Genomic DNA, 20,440 nt, shown 5'->3' with positions numbered 1-20,440 from the left:
GTCACCCCTGCAGGGGCTCCTCACCGCCTGCACCCCACCTGAGGCAGGGCTGGGGGGGCCGGGGTGAGTTCCCATGCAGGGTGGATGAGACCAGGGAGCGAGCCTGCGGGGGTGCGGACTGAAGGAGCCTCCGGAAATGCGAGTCACGCTCGCGGGAGTGCGGGGTCACCAGGGCCGGGCCTCCACAGTTGTCCTTCTGCAGATCCTCCCAGATAGAGCGAAGCTGCACTTTGTAATTATAAGGATACCCAAGCCTTATTATGCAGATCTCCAGACCTGCTTCTCACAGTCGCAGAGGCCAGGGCGGAAATCAGCATCACCCCACCCCCATAGCCACCTGTGACTCACCTTGACACTGGGGCTTACTTCCCAGAATGGCCGTCGGGGCCTCAATGAGTGTAGGCGGCGGTGACCGGGCGAACACGTGACCTGCCACCACCAGAGAGATGCCTGTGCCCGCTTTCGTCCCAGCCTGCCTCTTGGGTCCACCTTATTTACTCAGCGTGAGCCCTCCTAGAAAATGTGCCATAACAAACACCCGCCTTGCAAACTCACCAGAGACCAGATCATAGACAGTGGTTTAATTTGGGGAGAAAAATGCATAAACAGTACAATTTACACCAAGGTTAAAAGTCTGAGTCCTGGGCTGGTGCCCCGCCCACCCCGGCTGCCCTCTGGGCAGTGCCTCCGTCTGCGCCTGCTCCCTCCTCTCCCACCCAGAACCAGGGAAGCCCAGCACGCAGGTGCACCCCGCCGCCCAGGAGGAAGGTTTGTTCCTATCCGTGTCTTCCTCCGGCCCGTTTCACTCCTCTGCACCTGGCGGGGAGGCAGCTGAGGGACAGCACCCCAGGCGCCCGGGCATCAGCTGGTGTCTGCAGAGGCGAGGCTGACACAGTCTGGGGGCCATTCCACACAGGCTGCTCTCCTGTAAGTCCCGGCAGGCTTTGGGGGATGCTTATCCTAGGACACCCAGATTCTGGAAGCTCCAGGAGCCAGCGTCGATGGTGAGTCAGAGTCAGTACCACCAGCAGCACGGAGTGGCAGGGGCACCCTCAGGGCCAGTGGGGCCCTCCTGGGGGGGCACTCTCTAGCGGGCGCAGCACCTGGCCTGCCGGGCCAGCCCTGCCTTCAGAGCCAGCCGCTCATCTCCCTTCGGCGCTGGGCCCCCCTGTGCCTCCTCTCTCCGCAGCAGCTCCCGGGCTGTGAGGGACAGGAGCAGGTCGTCCAGGGAGGGTCGACCCCAGCCTGGCCCGGCCCTGCTCTCTCAGCAGAGCCCTAAAGCCCAGACCCCAGGACTCCTGCCCACTGCCCAGTCCCTAGGGACATCCTGGTGGGCCCCATGATGGGGCGAGAGGACCCCGTGAGGCAGAGCCGGGATGAGATCCCCACCCCTGGCTGGGCCCCCACTCACCCACAGTGCTGAAGACCTCGGTCACCTGGTGGTTCAGCCTGGCCGAGGCCTCCATGAACAGCAAGCGCTTGCTCTCTGCAAACTCCTTCCCTTCCTGAGGGAAAATCCCGTTAGTCATAGAAAGGGGAGCTCCCCAAGAACGCTTAGTAGCCGCCTGACGCTGAGACCCAAGACAGACGGACCCAGGCAACAGCCGCAGCCAGGGGAGAGCTGCTTTGGGGTGCTCCTGGCTGAGGGGCATGCGTGCCCAGCAGGGCCGTCCCACTGCCGCTGTTCTGCAGCTGCCCCAGCGCCCTCGCCCTAAATGCAGTGGGAGGCAGGCGCTGCTGCAACCAGAGCAGTTGGGGGGCTGTGCATCTGCCCCCAGGAGGGTCCCCCTTACCCAGATGTGAGAAGGGAAAATCTGTAGCAGCCGCCCCACCCCCGGTTCCTGAGTGGGAAAGGGAGCCTGGCCGAAGGACCCGCTCTCTCAGATGGACAGCCAACTTTCGAAGGGCCTGGGCAGCACAGTTGACCACAGGGCCAGCCACAGGGTGGCAGCTTTGGGTGGGAGGGGAGGGCTGAGCTGCTCTGAGGCGGGGAAACCCATGGGAAACAGGGGAGGGCAGGGCCAAGAGGACCCTGAGGCTGGAGGGAGGCTGGGGTGTCAGGAAGAAAATACAGTGGAGGGAGTGGCCAGGTGATTCACACACAGAAGCTTCTAGAAGCGCCTAATTTTCTTAAGTTGTTTGCTGGGCTGGGCTACACTACCCGGGGTGCACTCCTCCAAACACGCAGAGAAAGTCCGCCTGGTCCACATGGCCTTTCCTGGCTCAGTTGTTGCCAGAATCAAGGAGCTGGTCACGGGTCTGGGTTGGGGTGATGGGGTGAGATAAAAACAGCCACAGAGGCAGACATGAGTGGGGTGGACAATTATGCAACACTGGGTATCGGAGTCAGGGAACCTTAAGACGCAGTTACCTGCAAGTCCCCAGGGGAGTTGCTCGCAGCCTGTCCTACATGAGATATGGACGTTATTACTTGTACTTTAAAGGACAGGTGACATGGCATAGCTGGAAGTCTTGGTGACTTCAGGTAGTGTATATTGACCACATGAATGAAACCCATATGTCCCACTAGCTGGTGGGCTCCAGGTGGAGTCACTTTAATGGTTTGTCCTCAGGTCCAGGGAGCATCTAGTCCTAAATGGCAGGCCCCCAGAACTCCCCCTGCCAGTTTGTCCTTGAGGGCACCCAGGATGGAGTCCACGGTCGTCTCATTCCCGTGGAAGGAGCATATCCAGTGCATTGAACTTGGCTTGTAAATTCATTCTCTCATTCCAGGAATCATGCTCCTTGGGGAAATGACTGACTCCAGAGCTGGGGCAGAGAAAGGCTGCGATGAGCCTGCAACGACGTGGTGAGCCACAGAGTAAGGACATGAGAGGGCCCGGTGGGGGACGAGGGGGAGCATCAGAGCCGGCCTGGAGGAGCTCTCCCAATGGCCAGATCTGGGACAGATTTTCCTGAACCAGGAAAAGGGGGAAAGTGGTAAGACCTGAACAAGCTCTGTAGAGTAGCTAACAGTCCCGTATGAATGTTCATTTTCGGACTTGATCACCGCCCCGCGCTTGCATAACACGTTACCATTTGGCGGAGATGGAGGAAGTGTGTAGGGGAACTCTTTGTACTATTTTTGCAACATATTTTATACTTCTGAAATTTATTTTAAAATGAAAAGCCAAAAAATGAATTTAAAAAATGCACTGCCTGTGAGTCAGCCTCCCCTCCTCCCCCTGGGCACCTGGCAGCTCACAGTGCCGGAGGCCCGTGTCTGTGGCACTTTGCCCTCCAGACCACCGAGGCCCAGCTGTGCGTTGTGGGAGTTCAGAATGAAGAAGAGGCCAGGGGGTGACCTGGGGCCTGGGGGACTTGGCCCCGGAAGGGGGTGCTGGGAAAGCCGACAGAGGCTGCTGCTGCCCCAGGCCCCTCACACCCCGGCGCCTGGACTGCCTGCCTCCTGGTGGGCTCTCCACCTACGCACACCTATACACACATCTACACACACACACACACACACACACACACACCCCACTAGCACCACACTTCCCACTGGGTTCTCATAGCACGTCGCCCAATCACAGCAGCATTATTCTGCCGTTGGTCATTTTATAGAAATACGACTTTTTAATTTTCTATCCTTTGGTCAGTTTCTAGCAGAGATTTGGGTTTATTTGTTTGTCCCTTCTTTCATAATTTTTTAACACAAAGAAAAAGATCTGAAAACCCACATTACTCATAGCACGATGGTGGGTGGGGAGGGTCGGGGATCCCCCTGGCCCACATAACCTGGCCAGGGGCCCCACATGGCCCCAGGCTGGACTCTGCCAGCTCTCGGGGCGGCTGATTTGAGTGGGGCTCACAGCACTCCCACACCTGGGGACTGACCACCTCTAGGTCTGACCTTTCCAGGAAAGACCAGAAATCTTTGCCCAAAAAGGAATTTTAAGTGGGACTCGTGTGTGAATGTTTAAGAATATGCATGCAAGTGTGGTGTGTGACCCATGCATATGTTGGGGGCCACGGAACGGCCCTGTCTCAAGGCCCACCTGGAAGGTGACCTCCCGTTCCTCGTCGAGGTCCGTCTTGTTGCCCACCAGCATTACCACGACTTCTCCTGGGGAGATCTCCCTCTCCAGGTCCTTCAGCCACTGTTGAGCCTTGCAGAAGGAATCCTAAAAAGGGAAAAAATTGAAGTGGTCTTCATCATCTGTCTGGGGAAGGAGAAGCAGGTGCGGACGGCCACGTTGCGTATTGTGGCACAGTCCCCAACTGCCACGTGACAGACCCTGCAGCTGTGCCGCCCCCAGAGGGGGATTTCTCCAGCTCCCGTGGTCCGGGCCGCACAGTCACTCCATCCCCACCCTGCCGGACCCAGGAGGCTAGAGGCTGTCGGGGGTTCCCAGTCAGACCTGGGGTTCCCGAGGTCCCCCAGCCCTGGTGCCCTCAAGGACCACATTGGGCAGGAGAGTTTGGGGGAGTGGCTATCCCCCAACCCCTGTTCCCAACTGCAGCACCCAAAGTCCAGGTAATGGGGGCTCCCACCCTGGGCCCCCGGGAGCCCTCTCCGCTGGCCCTCCTGAATTCCTCCACACACAGCTCTCTAATACACGCTTCCCTTCCTGCTCGCATGCCCAGCGCCACCTCCCCGCCCACCCCACCCCGACAGGGCTAATCCCTGCTTCTGCCTCTGCATCTCAGCTACAGCCCTCCTGCAGGAAGCCCCCCAGCACGCTGGGCGGGGTTTGGTGCCTCCCTTCCCTTCTTCTCTCAGGATCTGCTCATCTGCACTAGGGTCTGCCCAGTGGTACTCTGTGTAGGGCATGTGTAGCCAGGGGCTGTACCCTGTTTCTGTAATAGCCCCCTCCCCAACTCAGTGGGCACTCAAGGAATCTGGGAGGACCACAGAGGGGCACAAACCCAACTCTGCAGAAGGAGGAAGGGTTGTCAGGGAGGGCTTCCTGGAGGAGGTGACCAACTTTCACTGATGTGTTCTCTGTCTGCTACATGAAGCACCAGCACAGGCCAGTGACATAGTGCCCTCAGAAGGGAGTGTCCCTGTGCCCCAAGAACAGAAAGCAGATGCCTTGTGAAGGATGGTGGGGCATGCCCGGGCTGAGCCTCACCCTTCTGGTGATGTCATACACCAGAAGTGCAGCGTTGGCCCCCCTGAAGTAGAGGTGGCAGACGCTGTGGTACTTCTCCTGGCCAGCCGTGTCCCAGATCTCAAACTTCAGAGACACTGCACCCAGGTCCACCAGCTTTGTGAAGAACGCACCTGGAACGGAAGCCCAGAGGGAACCTCACTGACCATGACAGGCAGTCACAGGGAGGCCAGGGCTCTGGGTGGGCCGGCCCCAGCCCTGGCTCTGCTCTGCACACTGGTCAGGGACAGCCAGCCACGCGCTTCCCGTCGCGCAGTCAGGAGGCCGAGCAAGGCCATCTTCTGGACGATGGCGGTTTCCGTGTAAAGCAAAGCGTTCCCGTACTTTGCTGCAGACCCTTCATGGATTCCACAGAGGCTGTGGGAAGACAAACCCCCAGGGCCCTAACTCAAAATCCTCTGGACTGCGTGTGACACGGGGTCCGACACGTCCCTGCGGGCTTCCAGAGATGCAGCTGGGAGCCCCGAGGACCCTCCGCATCCTGCCGCAGGGGCCACTCAGCAGCCAGACCACCGTGCAGGGGCTGCTCGCCACCACGCCAGCTCCTCTCTGAATCCTTCCTGGCTGCCTCCTCGCCTCTCGCTGCCAACCTCCCTCTCCACCATCCCCTCTTCTTGGGACCCTTCCTCTGCCCTCCAATGGGTCACGGGGGTCTCTGAGCACCAGCCTCTGGGGCCTCTTCCTGAGGGCGTCCATGACAGCTTCCCATGCTCCCCACACACCCAGCGGCACAGGTGGCCTTCCGTGTTCTTGTCTGCTGCCCCAGGGGACAGTGAGCACCTGGAGGCAGGGACTTTCATTCAGTAATGCTCCTGCCTAATAATTAACACGCAATGAAAGACCTACCCCACACGCTTTCATCTGACATACTGAGCAATCCCCCTCCCACTGGAAGATTTGTTTCCCCTGAGCTTTACTTTCCAAAGTGATGTGATTTTGAAGTCGTTCTTTAGTAGCACCCAGATGTTCTGCCCCATGGTGTCTGACCTACATCATACAGACCCAGACCAGGGATGGCGGCGGTCGGGGGTGGCCTCCAGTCAAAGCCACTGCCCTGCCCAGACCCTAGGCTGGGTATGGAGCCTGCTGGGAAATTCTGGCAAACATAGCCATATGTCTGAAATTAACGCTTTCCCTGCAAGACCAGTGTGTTAGTGCCCTGGGGCTGCCCTAATAAAGGGCCACAAACTGGGGGGGGGCTTAAAAAACAGAAATTATTCTTTCAGTTTTGGAGGCTGGAGGTCCCAAATCAAGGTGTCCCCACAGCTGGATCCTTCCGGAAGCTCTGGGAGAACCTGTTCTGAGCCTCCCTCCCAGCTCCTGGTGGCTGCCGTCACCCACCGGTGCTCCTGGGCTTGGAGATACATCGCCCGTCTCTGCCTCCATCTTCACACAGCCTCCCCCTGTGTCTCTGGGTCCCCTCCTGTCTTTATTAGGGACACGGACCGCTGCCTTCAGGGCCCACCCACAGTCCGGAATGATCTCATCTCAATACCCTTACTTACGCCTGCAAAGACCCATTTTCCAAATAAGGCCACATTCACAGGCACTGGGGACTAGGATGTGGACATATCTTTTGGGGACACAGTCCAACCCCTCTGAACTAGGGGTGAGTCTGGGCTGGGATTTCACTGCAGGCTGGGTGAGGGCAGGACTATCCCTCACCAGAATCTAGTCTGGGTAGCTCCTGAACGAAGTCACTAACCCCATTGCTCTGCGTGCCGCTCCTGCTTTCTCCTGCGTGTGGATGAACCTGAAGCCAGGTCAACGTCCTGGGTGTTACGGACTGGACGTGTGCCTCCCAACGTTCACGTGCTCAAGCCCTGCCCCTCGGTGTGATGGTGTTAGGAGCTGGGGCCTTTGGGAGGGAATAGGGTTGGATGAGGTCAGGAGGGTGGGGCCCCAGGATGGAATTAGTGCCCTTATAAGAAGAGACAGAATGCTTGAGCTCCCTCTCTCCTTCCATGCGATCACAAAGATGAGGTCATGTGAGCACAAAGCAGAATGGCAGCCACCCACAGGTAAAGAAGAGGCCTCAGGGTGAAAGATGCCTGGCTGGCACCTCAGTCTCGGACTCCTAGCTTCCTGATCTGTGAGAATAGACCTTTGTTGTCTGTTGTCCAAGTCCCGTCCGTGGTGACTTCTGATGGCACCGGAGCGACTGGGACACTAGGCCAAACGCAGCTGCAGTCAATCTCGGCAGCAGGACTAATGGCTCCCAGCACACGGTCAGGGCTGAGCAGGGAGAAGCCACCTAACGCAGCAGGCGCCCCATTAGGACTGAGGCCCTGAGGGTGAAGGCCATGTGCAGGCCTGGCACGGAGGTCCATCAGCTGCACCAACCTCACCAACCTGCTCAAACCTTCCAAACCTCAGTTCCTCTTCTTTATCAGAAGCCAACAGTGCCTCTCCCAGGGCAGCCGCCAAACCCGTGAGAAGAGATGGGAGGTGCAGGGTCGGATTCGGCGCCCCTTCCTCGGCTGCCGTCTCTGCTCTCCCCGACTCACTGGCTAGGAACGCAGGCCTTGTGCCCACACCCTTGGTCTGTTCTCCATCTTGTCGGATCGTACTTCTGAATTTCATTTTGATTGCATCCTAGAAGTCGCCGCTGCCAGGTTGTACATGGGTGTAAACAGGTTTGCCCCTCCCCTTAGCAATCTCTGCTGACATTTTCCTTTTCCACTTTGAAAATGAGAGCCAGAGGCTGAGTTTAAATCAAGGTAAAATCCCAACAAATTTCCCAAGAGTGCAGGGTTTGCAGTCCAGGCAATGAGGAGGCCCCGTGTGGATGCTTGCAGATGCAGAACCTTGTCTTCCCCGGGGGAGGCACGGGGCCCCCAGGGAGATCCTGGGCTGGTGTCAGAATCAGCCGCCCACCCAGCCCTGTGGGCTCCCCGGCTCCAGCCTGGCAAAGAGCCTGCATTTATTGTCTGCCTCGTTCCAACACCCACTGGCCACTTTCTCTGCATCTTCTCAGCTGAAGTCAAAAAGTGATTAAAAAACAAAATTCCAAGAAATCCAGACTGACTTCGTGATTTTGCCAATGATATTGGCAATGAGGTTTTTTGCGGGGTGGTGGGGGGGGAGAGGGGAGCAAGGACGAGGACATTTTCATGTTTTAGAATAACATTGGCATTTCTATTGGGCCTCAGACTGACTAAACCGGGGCGCCTGGCCGCTGCCTCATTTCGTGGCCCCATCAAGGGGCTAGACTTGCCCACGGAGCAGGTCTCCCTCCCCCTCTGGCCCCCTGCAGACCTGAGCACAGTGCCCCGGTGACGGGACACTTCCCGCCCCTGCTCCTCAGCTCCGCCCTCGCTAGGGGCGCTGGAAGTGAGGGACTTCGACTCGGTGAACTGCAGCTCCCGGACTGAGCAGGGAACGGACTGGGCACCGCCCTCCAGCTGGCATTTTCCTGCCCCCAGCTAAAAAGTGTCTCTACTAAATGTTAACGTAATGAAAGTGATTTTGCATTTTTAACTTTTAGTCTTAATAAACAGCTGATTCTGCTCATTTAAGCCTTCTGGGGAGCATGTGTCTTTGTAAGCTACATGCTGAGGACTGGGTGAAGGAACACGAAGTGGGTTACTTCCCAGAGGCCACTGAGGCTTCAGCAAATTTAGTTTAGCAGGAAAGCAGGATTGTAGCAAAGTTGAACTGTGTTTGGTGCCTTTCCCTCCCCACACGAGGCCCCGGAGGTCCAGGATTCACCAGGGCTTCCGTGAGCGAGCACACACACAGGCACCGGCTGCCACCCCCACCTCCACCCCACGGAAAGACATCACTAAGTGCAGCGCAGAGAAATGAGCTGAAATTCCCTCTACTGCGGCCATTGGGATTCCAGGGTGAGGGGTCTGTGGGAGCTCTCGATGGTCCAGCCCACCCCACCCGACCCCGACCCCCGGCCACAGCGGTCACTCCTGAGAGCTGCCCACTTCCCCTGCTGGGCCCTCCCTGGTGCCACACCAGGAGTTCAAGGCTTTTCTGGTCTCCGCCCAGCAGCCAGTCCCCAAAAGGCTGCACAAAATCCCTTTGGGATTCCCACTCTGGCTCTGCTTGGGGGACACAATCATCTGTCACAATTACAGCTCCTGAATCCCTGCAGACCCGCTGAGCTGAAACCTCACCTGTTCTGGATTCCACGGGTGCCTGACCGAGATCCCTCATCCCCTCCCTGCACCTGCTGCGCACAGCCCGAGGCTCCCGGAGAGTGTGGGAAATTCCCTGTCCCCGCGTCCCCATGTGCCCCTGCAGGGCCCATCAGCCCTGGCCTGTCCACTAGGAGACTAACAGAGGTCGCCCTGTCCCGTCACTTACATCCCACAGTAGGCAGGATGTTCTTGAAGTCATTCTTCACGAACCGAAGAGCCAAGCTAGACTTGCCCACAGAGCCGCTTCCCAAGAGGACCAGCTTGAACACACAGGGCTGGCCGGGGACGGCACCAGAGCGGGGGGCCCCAACTGCCTGCGCCATGCCCTGCAAAGAGACACAGTGTTTGAAGGAGGTTAACGTCTGACACCAAATAACCTCAGTGAGGTCACCCCTGGGCTTCCCTGGCCAGACGCAGACAGTAATGCACAGAACAGAGCTCCAGGTCCAAGGCTGCCTGGGTTCATGCCCCTGTTCCACTGAGGCAGGATGTGGGTGACTCGGGTGGGAGCAGCGTCTCAGCTGAGAACTGGTTGGGGGCACACTCTAGATCGAAACAGCTGCCCAGCCCTGCCAGCTCCTGCTAGGGTGCCCTACCACAGACCCAACCCAGAGAGGGTCCTAGGAGCAGCCATTCCCTCCAGGAACCCACCCATGGTGCAAGAATTCAAATAAGTTTGAAAAAGACAGATGCACCCCTATGTTTATCGCTGCACTATTTACAATAGCCAAGATATGGAAGCAACCTAAGTGTCCATCAGTAGATGAATGGATAAAGAAGATGTGGTACATATACACAATGGAGTATTACTCAGCCATAAGAAGAAAACAAATCCTACCATTTGCAACAACATGGATGGAGCTAGAGGGTATTATGCTCAGTGAAATAAGCCAGGCGGAGAAAGACAAGTACCAAATGATTTCACTCATATGTGGAGTATAAGAACAAAGAAAAAAACTGAAGGAACAAAACAGCAGCAGACTCACAGAACCCAAGATTGAACTAACAGTTACCAAAGGGAAAGGGACTGGGGAGGATGGGTGGGAGGGGAGGGTTAAGGGTGGGGAAAAAGAAAGGGGGCCCTACGATTAGCATGTATAGTGGGGGGGGCACGGGGAGGGCTGTGCAACACAGAGAAGACAAGTAGTGATTCTACAGCATCTCACTACGCTGATGGACAGTGACTGTGAAGGGGCATGTGGGGGGGACTTGGTGAAGGGGGGAGCCTAGCAAACATAATGTTCTTCATGTAATTGTAGATTAATGATACCAAAATAAAAAAAATTTAAAAAAAAGAATTCAAATCAATTTCTTCCACAGATTTCTGACCCATTGGTAGAAAAATCAAACTCAAATCCAAAGTAAAATAAACAACTAGGAAAGCATCTGAAAAGTCAGCTGGTCCTCCAGAAATAAAATATGTGGTCTGGAGATTCAATTCCACCAGCCAAATGGCAAATCAAACCCAAAATTCTGAATGGAGGCACCAGGAAACATGACAAAAAGATGTGCCCACGTTCGGGTCCTACCAGAGGTCACCCACGAGCTCCACAGTCACAGAAACTGGGGGTTTTGCCTCCCCAAAAGCTGCTGGATCTGCTCGCTGCCGTCTCTCCAAGCTGATGGTAAACTTCTGTCCTTCACAGTGTTGCCCATGGCCCCCGGATCATGTGTCTGGTTCCCATCAATAACAGTTAATAAAATGGAAGCCTCTGCGATCACAGGGCCTACAGCTCGCGGTCCCTCTTCTTGAATGGAATAATCCCGGTACGCCATAGAATCGTGTTGTGTTGACTCATCTCTTGCTGGGCTGTGACCTCCCATGAGAGCAGGGGCTACGTGCATGGATCACACAGCAGGTGCTCAATAAGTACCTCCTCGGCGCCCACAGGAATAGCTCCTCAGGAAGCCCCAGCTGGACAGACATGCTGCGTCCACACACAGTTGCCAAGCTTTTCATGCCAGCCCAAGCAATTACTTGTTTCTTGCTGTAAGTACTTAAGGATCCTGCTTAGAAGCAGATATCCCACGGATTTTGTACCATGATTTCATTTAGAAAGTTCAAACACCTCACAACAATGCATTTGAAAATTGAAATATGAATAAAACTCTTGTTAAGTCAAAAAAATCTTAGCCCCAAAGCATGTCTGAATTAACCAAAATAGGGGGAATATGAATGAATATAGCATTACTGTGACACCGTATACCAGCATCTTATTCTTCTGGCAATAATACCAAAGAGAAATAATGTTCGCTTAAAAATGTTATTTTACCATCACTATAAACGCATAATTGTCAATGTGAAAAAAATTATATTATCCATAATTCTACACCTTAATACAACCAGGAATGGTATTTTGCCTACTTTCTTCTAGTTTTTTTTCCTGTAAATGTTAAAAACAAACCAAAGCCCATCACTTTAACTTAAAATTTTATGTATCCTACCTTTATAAAATAACACCATATACCAAAGGCAGTTTTCCACATTGCTGTATTTATTATATATGTATTCAACATATACAGTCAACAGATATATGTTGAATGGCCATTTAACAGTCAGACAACTATTCCAATTTGCTGAACCATTTCCCTACTCCTGGATTTTTTCTTGGTTTTAATTTTTTTCTCTGTAATAAATAAGACTGCAATAAGCTTTCTCATGTATAATTTAGTGTAATAGCATGTTGTAAGCTTCCCATAATCAGAGGCTGGAGCCCTCTGTTTAGAGAGAAAATTGGAAATGTGACTCCTGACTTGGCCTCTCAAATTCAATCAAGATGGGGCTATTGAAGTTTTCCTAAATACACAAATTTTCCCAAGAATGCAATATTCATGACTGGGCTTAATAGAGACCCCTCTCTACCCTCTTGATTCAGGGCTTTTTCATTTCTCACAGGCTCCTGTCCCTTCCACCAAGACAAAAAAAAATGATTGCAATCCAAACGAGTGCTTTGTTGGGGGCGTGGGAGTGGGCATCCCAGGGAAGGGTCTCATCACTTAGCACAAAGAACCCCGAGATTACTGGGTAGTTGTTCATCCCCATGCCAATCTGTATTAAGTGAGCATCTGGACCCATTTGAAATGGATTCCTTAAAGGCTTCTGTTCATTATCCGGTTTACATTCAAGGCCTTTAACTAGCGTTTTCCCAAAGGCCACTATTTAAGCAGGAATCTCCTTCCAGAGAAACGGACCTGGCAAGTCATCAGGGATCCCAGCTAAGGCGCTCTGGCCCCCAGTAGGACAAACTCCTCACCCTCACTTTGCCCTTTTGATTATGCACACACAGACACACGCATAGGCACACACAGATATGCTCACACACAGACACAAACACATGGATACACACAGACACACTTAGATACAAACACACGCATACACACACAGACAGACACGAACACACACAGAAACACACAAACACACACAGACACTCAGAAACAAACACAGACTCTGAGATATAAACATGTGCACAAGAACAAACAGACCCTGATAAAGGCGCACACTCGCACAGACATTCTGCGCAGGGCACAGAGGTTTAAGCAATGACTCACCTGTTCCGCAGGCAGTCTGACCACCTGCCACCCGGGTCCTGCAGGGCCCCTCGTCTGTCCCCTTCCTCCCTCCTGGCCTGAGGCAAGGTCTGCCTCCCTGCGCAGGTGGTGGCCCTACAGGGACTGGCGGAGGCCTGCTCACACAGAAGCAGCAGCCCCGGCCAAGGCAGTGCCCAGCCCCCAGCCTCCTGCTTCCTGGGAGGCTCCCGGGCAAGGTCCACCGCAGGCATGAGGTCACCTGGGGCAGGGGCAGGGCGGGAGGCTGGCCCACAGAGCAGCACTACCTGAGCACCCGTGGAAGTCACGCGCTCCTGCCCCGGTGTTGCCCGCCTGCCGAGGTTCTCAGCTTTGTTATGGGTCCCATTTCAATGTCTCCCTCGGCTCCTTCCTCATTTCTGAGTGGATATTTGTTGCACTTGAAACCAGCAGCCCAGGAGAGAAGGAAGCCATAACAGCTGGGGGCCAGCTCTCCCAGGGCCCTCTGCCTGGAGCCGGAGGCCAGCAGGAGCGGCTGGTCCTGGTCAGATGTCTGGAGCCCAGCAGGATGCCACCGGAGGCTGCATCCCCCAGTGCCCTCCTCCAGCTTTGTCACCCTCCATCCCAGCAGCGCCTGCACGGGAGTGGGGGTCCAGGAGCGTGACAGAGGGAAGGCACTCTCATCCCCCCTGCTGCTGGGAGATATCTCCCTGGTCCCCCCACACCCCGTGGGGTGCTGGGGTCTTATGCTAGATGGCATTCTGCATAGGTTCCCTCAGGGACTCTGCTTCACCCACACCTCCCCTGGGGCAGGTGGATCCTTCCTCCTCGCCATGATCTCCTCTGGAGTGTGGCTGCCTCCCGGGATGCTGCCGGGGTCACTCCGTCACTGTGCAGACCCAGAACCCCTCTCCCCTCTTGAATGGCGCCCCCATCCCCCACCCGCCCCAGGCCAGGGACCACAGGTCTGAGTGACAGTGCGTGCTGCTCTGCCTGTGACCCCGAGGGTGGAGGGTCCAAGCATGAAACAGACGAACATGCTTTTCTCTTTTAACATGGGTGGGCTTCTCCTCGTTATTTAGAAGCATCAACCTTTCTGCAGGTTGTGCAGCAGAAAGGCACAAAATGGCAGGGAGTTGTAAATACCATTTTATGGCAGGAAAGCAAAGAGACAAAATAGTTAATAACCAGTCTTACATCCAAAATGGGAGTTTTCACCTGCAGTCAGAAAATAGGTTTGAAAGCCAGGTCCTGTCCACAGGAAAGATTTTTGGGGTCCATTAAGCTCCCATAGATTATGTTAAGGAGGGACCCAAATGGAGGGCAGAGGAAGGGACTGGGAAAAGAATGGGGACTTGGGGTCACATGCTTACAGCCACACACATGCCTTTCCCGCCAGGTCTCAAGGGTGAGGGGGCTTGCAAAGACTGAGGTGATCTCTGAGGAGCCCAGGAACCCTGAGGCCAGCACCTCCAGATATGCCCGAGGGGAAGGTGGAAACCCCTAGAAAAGCCCTCATCCTGTCCCAAATGTCCCATACATCCCCTACCCCACTGCCCTGAGGCCACTGGCCACACTCCTGGGTCACCAGCATCCACCTCGGAGAGGAGCAGATGCAGGAAAAAGGCGTCCAAGAGGCCAGGCGTTTCCCCTGACTCCTTACATTACTGCAGGAGACAAGCCACTGGACTGCACTAAAGTTGAGCATCTCCGCCTCAGTTTTCCGGTAGAGGAGGGCTCGTGGGGAAGTTCTCTTTTATTAATACGAAATAAAACTCCACTAAGAATCCTGTGACTTGTGGCCCCAGAGAGCTCAGGGATGGACAGAGGAAAGAGCCCAAGAGTCATGGTGCTCAACACCACACCTCCGTCAGCCCCCGAGTGCACACTGATCAGCAGGCGTGTAACAAGCTGCCACAGACAGGCTCACAACACACACTTACTATTTCACAGTTTCTGTGGGTCAGGGGTCTGGGCACAGCTCACGGGGTCCTCCACTCAGGGTCTCACAAGGCTGCTGTCAAGGCGCTGTCCTTCCCGGAGCCCGAGGTCCTCTCTGAGCTCGCCGTGGCTGTGGGCAGTTAGCTCCTTGCTGCTGTAGGACTGAGGCTCCATTTCCCTGCCGGCCGCCAGATCTGCGCCCAGCTCCTAGAGGCCACCTGCTGTTCCTGTCACGTGGCCCCTGACAGCCCTCTCTCACGGGGCAGGTTGCTTTGTCAAGGCCAGCAGGAGAGTCTCTGATTCTAGACCCTCTTTTAATTGGCTCGCCTGATTAGGTCAGGCCCCCAGGCACAATCTCCCTTTGCATTAACTCAAAGTCAGCTGAGGAGGGAGGGACCTTTGTTACATCAGCAAACCCCCTTCACCTTTGCCGTCACACAGCCTCATCTCGGGAGTGACATCTGTCAGATCTACATCCCTGGGCACACGCAAGGGGAGGGGATTATACCAGGTGCAGACACTAGGAGCCGAGAGTCTTGGGAACCACCTAGAATCCTGCTTACACCAATGTCTGAACCAAAGTGCACACAGGGAGACCACGCCCACCCAGGTGACAAAGCAAAAGCTGCCCCTCAGCACACTGCTGCTGGATGGCAAGGAACCCAGCTGACCCCAGACAACAGGACCTCCTCCCACCTTGCAAGGCCCAGAGGCACTGTGAGAGTCTAGAAGCCAGACAGTAGGGAGGGCCTGGGGGGGCTCGCCACTTCTCTGGTCTTAGGGTTACCTGCACAGCCCATAACCTGTAACGGGCAGGATCCTCCCGCCGGGGCCTCAGCAAGTCATTCCCCCTCTCGACACCTGTGTCTCCTCACCTCCAAGTGAGGGTCTGGACCAGATGGCCCCAGACCTCCCTTTCACCTCTGGCCTCTACATTAAGACCTCACCACAAAGCTCCACTGGGAGAGAGCCCCGGGCACTCACGTTCCAGTTGGAGGCATGTTCCCACGGGGACACATGGAGTCAGGCCGAGGCCCCCACCAACTCGCTGGGGGAGGATGGAGCCTCAGAGCACAGCCGCCCTGCTGCACAGACCCACAGGAACCTGGGACTGTGCACACCAGGCTCATCGTTGCCGGAAATCAGTGGAAATAAAATGTAAGCGATTTACTTACCTGACCTCAATATTATCTTTATAGGTTGCACCAACTTTTAACTTTCTTCCTTGGCACTTTATCAACTTTTCTGAATTGGCATTAACAGGGGCAATGTCCCTCATGCCCCTTAATTCGACCCATATGCAAGCAAGCACACTCATGTGCACATATTTCCCTTAATGCAAAATTATAGAATTTTGGAGCCAGAAGGGATCCTGGGGCTAATCTGGTCCAAGCCCCAGCCAGCGTCTGAGGAATCTCTGTAACCCCCCTGCCAACTGATTCAGTCCCTGCTCAAACAAACACCTTCAGTGCTGGGGGATTTCCAGCCTGAGGCAACCAGGCGGGGGGTTCCTTTCCACCCATTTGCCCCCCTGGGTCACTTGGCTAATTCCTGACCTCCTGCTGCATACACATTTCTGAGGTTTCTGCCAGCTGCCCGCCCAGATCCGCAGCCCCTTGCTCCTGGTAAGGAGACCCCGGGCGTGGCTCAAACTGTCCATGCAGCTCCCTTCAGTAGACATGCCCCACGACCCTCCTGTGGGAACTTCTGGAGGGCAGGGGCACCCCCGTTTCCCCTGGGGCTTCCCTGCCCCAACTCCTAGTATCACACCAAGCTCGTAGTTTGGTAGGTATCTGAGGTACAGATCTTCCGGGATATTCTTATCTCCTCAGGCCTTGGAGATAAGCAGGAACGGTCACCTGCCTCGCCTGGACAGCTTCACCCTTTCTTATCTCAACGGAACATTCCATCAGGGACTTCTGAACACCAGGTTACATTCCTCAGCTCAGCAATCAGGTTGAGGCTTGGCTGCCTGCCAGGCTGGGCAGAGCAGAGACCAGTCAAGACAAGTCCTGCCCAGAGGAGCCCAGGGGACTCCCGGTGACAGGCGGCCGCCCGGGGTTCCTACTCACTCCCGCAGGGGCAGAGGGCGCAGGCCACAGGCAGCGCTCACCTGGCAGCACAGGAGGGGAGGGGCCGGGGCCGGCTCCTCCCAGGAGGGGGTAGAGGATGTGCCTGGCAGCCCGGGGAGGGGGGGCCTCGTGAGCCCCGGAAGCAGCGCTGCAGGGAAAATCACAAGCGGGAGGGGTGTGAGCTGAGGGTCTGAGTGAGGTGGGAAACCGGACAGCTTTTGACCAGAGGACGTTGTTGTCTGACTGGCATTCGCAGAGTCGCCTCACTGCAGCTTTGAGGGGAGCAAGGCGGGTGCTGACAGGCTCATCAGAAGGCCCTGCGTCGCCCGGGCCAGAGACACCCTGGGTGTAGACCAAGGAGTAGTGCTCAGGAGTGGTCCGGATCAGGATGCTCTCTGAGGGTGGTGCCGGGAGAACTCCCTGAGGGATGCGATATGGGGTGTGAGAGGAGTGGAGACGCAGATGACCTGGGGTTTCGGCCTGAGCACAGGCAGATGGAGTTGCCATCAGCCGAGATTGGGAAGGCCCCAGCTGGAGTCTGGACACGGTAAGGTGGGAAGCCCACGGGGCACTGAAGGGGAAATGTGAGGGGGGCCGTCTGGGGCAGGACGGGGTTTGCTAGATACCTGAGGTTCAGGTCTTCCAGGATGTTCTCACCTCCCCAGGGCAGCCAGGCCTGAACCAAGTGGAGAGCTGTCACCCCTGGGGTCCACTCCGCATCTCCTGTCGGCTGCTCTGCGTCTCTGTGCTCAGAGCAGCCCACAGTTCTGGCCCTGACGAGGGACTAGCCCTGCACGGCTGTCGGCCGCATGAAGGGAAGGGCAGCTGGCCAGTATTCTGTTGAGCAGACCCTGTGCGTGCTGCTCCCCAATGTGGCTCGGTGATTCTAGACCCGTGTGGGGTGTTTCCAGAATGCAGGTTCTATGCCCAGATGGTTTTGCAATGACCCCTCCTTGCCACCCCCACTTGGAGAGTCGCTGCACATTTGCAAATAAAAGACCCCAGGAAGTCCTACAGTGGTACAATCTGTTCAACTTTATTTAAACCAGCATTTCCCAAATTTACTGGAGCCTAACTGCGTTTTTTGTGAGATGCTTGTCATCGTGCCCTGGAAATAGGGGGTCAGAACATGCATGCGGGGGGACCACCTGACCTGGTACCAGCCCCTCTCCTGGGTGCTCTCTGACAGTGTGTCCTGCCGTGGGGCTCTTTGGGCCACTTAGGGGCCAATGCTGAGAAAGTCCTCCCTCCCACTGCACTAGGGACCCAGCGCCAGGCCTGATCCTGCGCCCTCCTAACCCTGAGGGTCCTCTGCTCTGCCAATCCCCCTGACTTGCTCTCTGCACACTTTATCGACGCCCCACTTAAATTTACTGCCAGAACTACACCAGACTCCCGGGAGCTGTCTGACCAACAAAGGAAGAATGGAGGTCGCCTATCATTTCTCTTGCACCATAGATTTCAAAACCCCTTCATTAAGAAATTGCCAAAACCCTTCCCCAGACTGTGCCAGAGATCTCCAGGGCCCCCTCATAGAAATACCTTCAGGGAGCTTACTGGGTATGGAGGCGGTCAAAGAAAATATCACAAAGTTAGATAATAATAGAAACATTGAATTATTCACACCAGCACTACAATAAATGTTGCATTAACAGTACCTGGACAAGCCCCTGGGAGTACAAAGGATAATTAGAATCATTAAAAGCGCTAGGCACCTGCCACCCTGGCCCCCACAATGGCCCTGAAATGCCGTGGCCACATCAAAAGACGTGCCCATCCAGAAGTCAGGCAAGTGAAGGCAAGTATTTGATCTGCTTCCATTGACCTGTCTTCCGGGTTTGCTGTGAAGGATTCTTCTCCCTAACGTCTGCGGCCTGAGGAGACGGGTACCTTCCCCAGAGCACAGCAGGGCTCAGGACACACCTTCCCAGGAGGCTGAGCCAGGGGAAAGCCCCACAGATGAAGATTCTGGGCACCAGGACCGCGGAAGCCCTAATAGCCACAGAGCTGCAATGGACAGGAGTGAGAAGGCGTCTTCCCAATGTGCTGGAAAAGGTTTTGCTTCACCTCCAAGAGCGCCAGAGGACAGCCGCGTGCCTGTTCCCAGAGGACGTTCGGTGAATTCTTACTGAGCTGGTGAGGGAAGGAAGGAATGGTGGGTAAGTGAAAAAAACGTCAGGCTTCCCACCCGAAGGAGGATTAAAGGGCCTTGTGAACAATGGGTGGATGGTGCACTGCCTTTAGGAGCTGAAATGATCTGAGTGTGCTTCATTTTGGTGGTTTTCCCCACAATCCATTCATCAACCACCCAGGAAGACAAAAGCAAGATCTTGCCCAAGACTGGGAGGCAGAAGTTAATGATACACATGCACACAGTGGGCTCACACCCACACGAGTGTGCACACAGCTCACGCCCACACAAGCGTGCACACCGCACACCCAAGGATGGGGGCCTGGACCATCTCTTCCTTGCTGTCCTCTCAGCTGGGCACTGGCAAGTCTCTGTCCCCTTATCTGGGCCATCCCTCCTTCCTGGGATCAGCCGTGGCCCATCCTCAGCCCAATCCCTGCCCATCCCCCCAAGGCCGGAGGCCCTGCTCCTGGGAAGACTCTTGTCTCTGTGCCATGGGCAGCCAGTGGCTTTGGTCAAGAGCCAAGGTCTGGTGCTGAGCAAGGATCCCAGGGCCCCTCCTCAGAGTGACAGGACTGGAGTCCTGGGGAGGACACAGAGATGGTTGCAGGGGGAAAAAAACACGTTCCCTCGACCCTTCTGAGTTCTTGGCTGAGACCCCTGTAATGAAAGACAGACGCAAGAGGAAAACGACAGTTCATTACACGCACGTGTACCTACTGTATCAGGGGGGGGACCCAGGAAAATGGAGAACTCCGCAGGTGGCCTAAGCCGCCAGCTTAAACACCATCTTGGCTAAAGCCAAGAGGCAGAAAGGTGTGGGGGTCCGTCCCGGGAGGGGAGCCCCCAAGGCCCAGGCTGCCGGGCAGCCTCCAGCAGGGCCGCTCCCACGTGGGGCTTCTTCGATTTGGACTCATCTCGTGCTGGGGCGGGGAGGGAGCCACCTAGCACAGGGAGATTTCCCTTGTACCTCTTACAAAGGCAAGCTTCCCCTGTCTCCTGAGCTTTCCCTGTGTCTGCTGTTCCTCAGTCAGCTCAGAGTAAGCCTCGTGGCACATCCTGCCGCCCTTCATGGTTTGATATCTGCGCCCTTCAGGCAGCGAAATCACGGCCGAGGGGCCCATGCAGAAGCAACACTGTGCTGTGCAGCTTCCCCACCTGGGCTCGGCTTCTTCCTGTGGGAGTAAGTCACATCCACCAAGAAAGAAAGTGTCCTTCCTGATTTTCCCAGAGAAATGCTCCACTGCAACGGAGTAGGAGCGCACTCGACTCATGACTCCTTTGCAGCCTTGGGACCCACTGGAGACAAGAACCAGCTCCTGGCACCTCCGTCTGCTGCCTGCCACTCACTGCACGCAGCAGGCGCTCTCCTTGCCGCACTCTGCCACGTACTCTACAGGGTTGTTATTTCATTTGATCATCCCAGGGATCCTGTCTTGAGCTGTGATTACATTTTTCTGTGAATAAGAAAAACACTTTATAGGAAGAGAACCATACAGTCTTTGT

General features: G+C 55.6%; 1 protein-coding gene across 2 annotated transcripts; it reads right to left on the bottom strand.

Moving 5' to 3' along the window:
• Window positions 1-566: 566 nt before the first annotated feature.
• RAB17 (RAB17, member RAS oncogene family) lies at window positions 567-14,867 on the bottom strand. 2 transcript variants are annotated; one of them, XM_036901091.2, is made up of 6 exons: window positions 14,734-14,867; window positions 9,432-9,591; window positions 5,076-5,227; window positions 3,999-4,124; window positions 1,412-1,505; window positions 567-1,200 (listed from the first exon to the last, which is right to left on the bottom strand). In XM_036901091.2, the coding sequence occupies exons 2-6, from the start codon at window positions 9,586-9,588 to the stop codon at window positions 1,088-1,090; spliced, it is 642 nt and encodes a 213-aa protein (XP_036756986.2). In that variant the 5' UTR covers window positions 9,589-9,591; window positions 14,734-14,867; the 3' UTR covers window positions 567-1,087. The 2 variants fall into 2 exon arrangements, with proteins under 2 accessions (XP_036756986.2, XP_036756985.2); XM_036901090.2 differs by lacking the exon at window positions 14,734-14,867 and adding an exon at window positions 12,815-12,968.
• Between the last annotated feature and the right edge of the window lie 5,573 nt (window positions 14,868-20,440).

This window comes from Manis pentadactyla, chromosome 6, assembly GCF_030020395.1.
Source record: "Manis pentadactyla isolate mManPen7 chromosome 6, mManPen7.hap1, whole genome shotgun sequence".
NCBI lineage: Eukaryota > Metazoa > Chordata > Mammalia > Pholidota > Manidae > Manis > Manis pentadactyla.
Note: the sequence above shows the minus strand (reverse complement) of the source record. Positions and strands in the feature narration are given on the sequence as shown.

Coding starts and splice junctions, on each gene's coding strand:
- RAB17 (XM_036901091.2), bottom strand. CDS start 9,588: ATGGCGCAGGCAGTTGGGGCCCCCCGCTCTGGTGCCGTCCCCGGCCAG. Junction 5,228..9,431: donor CATCCTGCCTACTGTGGGAT/GTAAGTGACGGG, acceptor CTTCCGTTCCAG/GTGCGTTCTTCACAAAGCTG. Junction 1,201..1,411: donor CGAGGTCTTCAGCACTGTGG/GTGAGTGGGGGC, acceptor TGTCCCTCACAG/CCCGGGAGCTGCTGCGGAGA.